This window comes from Clarias gariepinus, chromosome 24 (genome assembly GCF_024256425.1).
Source record: "Clarias gariepinus isolate MV-2021 ecotype Netherlands chromosome 24, CGAR_prim_01v2, whole genome shotgun sequence".
NCBI classification, from domain to species: domain Eukaryota; kingdom Metazoa; phylum Chordata; class Actinopteri; order Siluriformes; family Clariidae; genus Clarias; species Clarias gariepinus.
This window is the reverse complement of record NC_071123.1, coordinates 25,143,002-25,145,000: the sequence shown is the minus strand read 5'-3', so window position 1 is coordinate 25,145,000 and position 1,999 is coordinate 25,143,002. Positions and strand designations below refer to the sequence as shown.

General features: G+C 45.2%; 1 protein-coding gene across 1 annotated transcript in view; it reads right to left on the bottom strand.

Annotated features, from left to right (window-relative positions):
- The window catches only part of rxfp2l (relaxin family peptide receptor 2, like), a 30,939-nt gene extending 30,850 nt beyond the window's left edge, over positions 1 to 89 (bottom strand). The window contains exon 1 of the mRNA XM_053484997.1: positions 1 to 89. This exon is cut by the window's left edge and continues 10 nt beyond it. Coding sequence (XP_053340972.1) covers positions 1 to 51 — 51 coding nt within the window. The 5' untranslated portion in view covers positions 52 to 89.
- Positions 90 to 1,999: the final 1,910 nt, after the last annotated feature.

Below are 1,999 nucleotides of genomic sequence, written 5' to 3'. Positions count from 1 at the left end.
AGCAACGGTGAGAAATACAGAGGACAGAAGAGAGCAAAGGACGAGACACATGACGAGTGAAGAAACAGTGTGCGATTCTCTGAGACTGCTCGACTCTGAACTGAGGAAACCCCACTGGGAGAGAGAGAGGGAGAGAGGGAGAGATGGAGGGACAGAGGGAGAGATGGAGGGACAGAGGGAGAGGGAGAGAGTGAAAGAGAGGGAGAAAGGGGGAGAGGGAGGGAGAGAGGGAGGGAGAGAGAGAGGGAGAGAGAGAGAAGAGAGAGGGAGGGAGGGAGAGGGAGAGCACGAAAGAGAGGGAGAAATGGGGAGAGAGAGAGGGACAGAGGAAGAGAAAGAGTTGGACAGAGGGACAGAGGGAGAGGGAGAGAGGGAGCGAGAGGGTGAGAGAGGGAGAGAGATGGAGAGAGGAGAGGGAGAGAGAGAGGGGGAGAGAGAGAGTGAAAGAGAGGGAGAAAGGGTGAGAGAGGGAGAGAGGAGAGAGAGAGGAGAGAGAGAGAGAGGGAGAGAGAGAGAGAGAGGGAGAGAGAGAGAGGGAGAGAGAGAGAGAGGGAGAGATGCTGTAGTTCTTTATGAGCAGTTAGCATTAGCGTGTCTCTCACTAACTGACTGGTAATTAATTCACAGATTCTTTATTGTTATATCAGCACACTTCCATGTTATGGTACAGAATTAGGACTCGGGTCCCGTTTAAATGAATCAGTTCCTATAATTCCAGGTTTGGTTTTTCATGATTGACTGAAACACATTTTTCGGTTCCTCACAATCTGGAGGTAAATAAGCAAAGTCAGAATTACATCAAAGTCAGAAGGATATGTTGGAGCTACAGTGGAATGCTAGCACATGCTCCAGTCTGGTTTTAATATGGAGACTTCGAACCTTTGCTAAATATGTTAGTTTAATTCTGTAAGCTAAACTCTAAGTTAAAGTCTTTAAGAAAAACCCAGTTCAAATGTGTAAGTTTAACTCACTCACTCTCTCGTCATCTCGCTACGTCCTGTATACAGGGTCACGGGGGGCTTGGACCCTATCCCCTGGACCCACCAAGCATGGAGAGAACATGCATGCTCCATGCACACAGATCGTGAGGCAGTAATAAAACCAGGACCGTGGAGATGCAAGTACTAACCACTAAGCCACTGTGCCGCTGTAAATTAAACTCTCCGAGTTAAACTCTGTAAGATCTACGTTATATTTCTGTTAGCTAAACTCTATGTTAAAATCTCTAAGCTAAACCCTGTAAGTTAATTTCTGTAAGTTGAATTATATAACCTAAAGTTAAGGTAAAATCTCTACGCTTATGCTGTTAATTTTTTTGGAGCTTACAGATAAATTCTCAAAACACATATAGAAGCATAGCCCTAAATTTTCCCTAAAGCTGAAACATTATATTTGGAGTACATTAAAGAGACAACTTGACCGATATGCTTAATTTACAAGACACGTCATTGTGTAAAAGGTTCAGGTAAACTGCACATACAGTAAGCAGTAACAAGCTCGCCCTATCATCTGGAGATGTCCGAATCCTGGGTGATGCTGCAGCCTCCAGCTGCAAGAGTCTCACAGGGGAGAAGGCTGGAACAAACCCCCTCCCCCCCCCTCCCAACCCCTAACGCTCTCACATCAATCATGGCTCAGCCAATCATGGGCGTCTGTGAGCTCAGGGTGGGAGGAGCAGATAGCACTGTCCTCCAGGTGTGTTATACTGCTCCCAGTGGTGTGTGAGCAGGAAGTTTGAAAAGATGCGGTTGGCTAAGGTGTGTCCAAATGTTTGATGTGTGTGTGTTTTGTTAGTTATTTACATTCTACCTTATGTTTGCCAATTTTTGTAGCCGCTTGTAGCACATCAACACAGAGAAATATACTGGAGACGCTGGATTTAACCACTTCGTCTGCAGGGTTTTTAATGTTGTGTCTGGGTGTGTGTGTGAAGTTATTGATGTTAACAAATCTAAATCCATATATCATATGATATGTTTAGTTGAACTCAAGGCTGAAA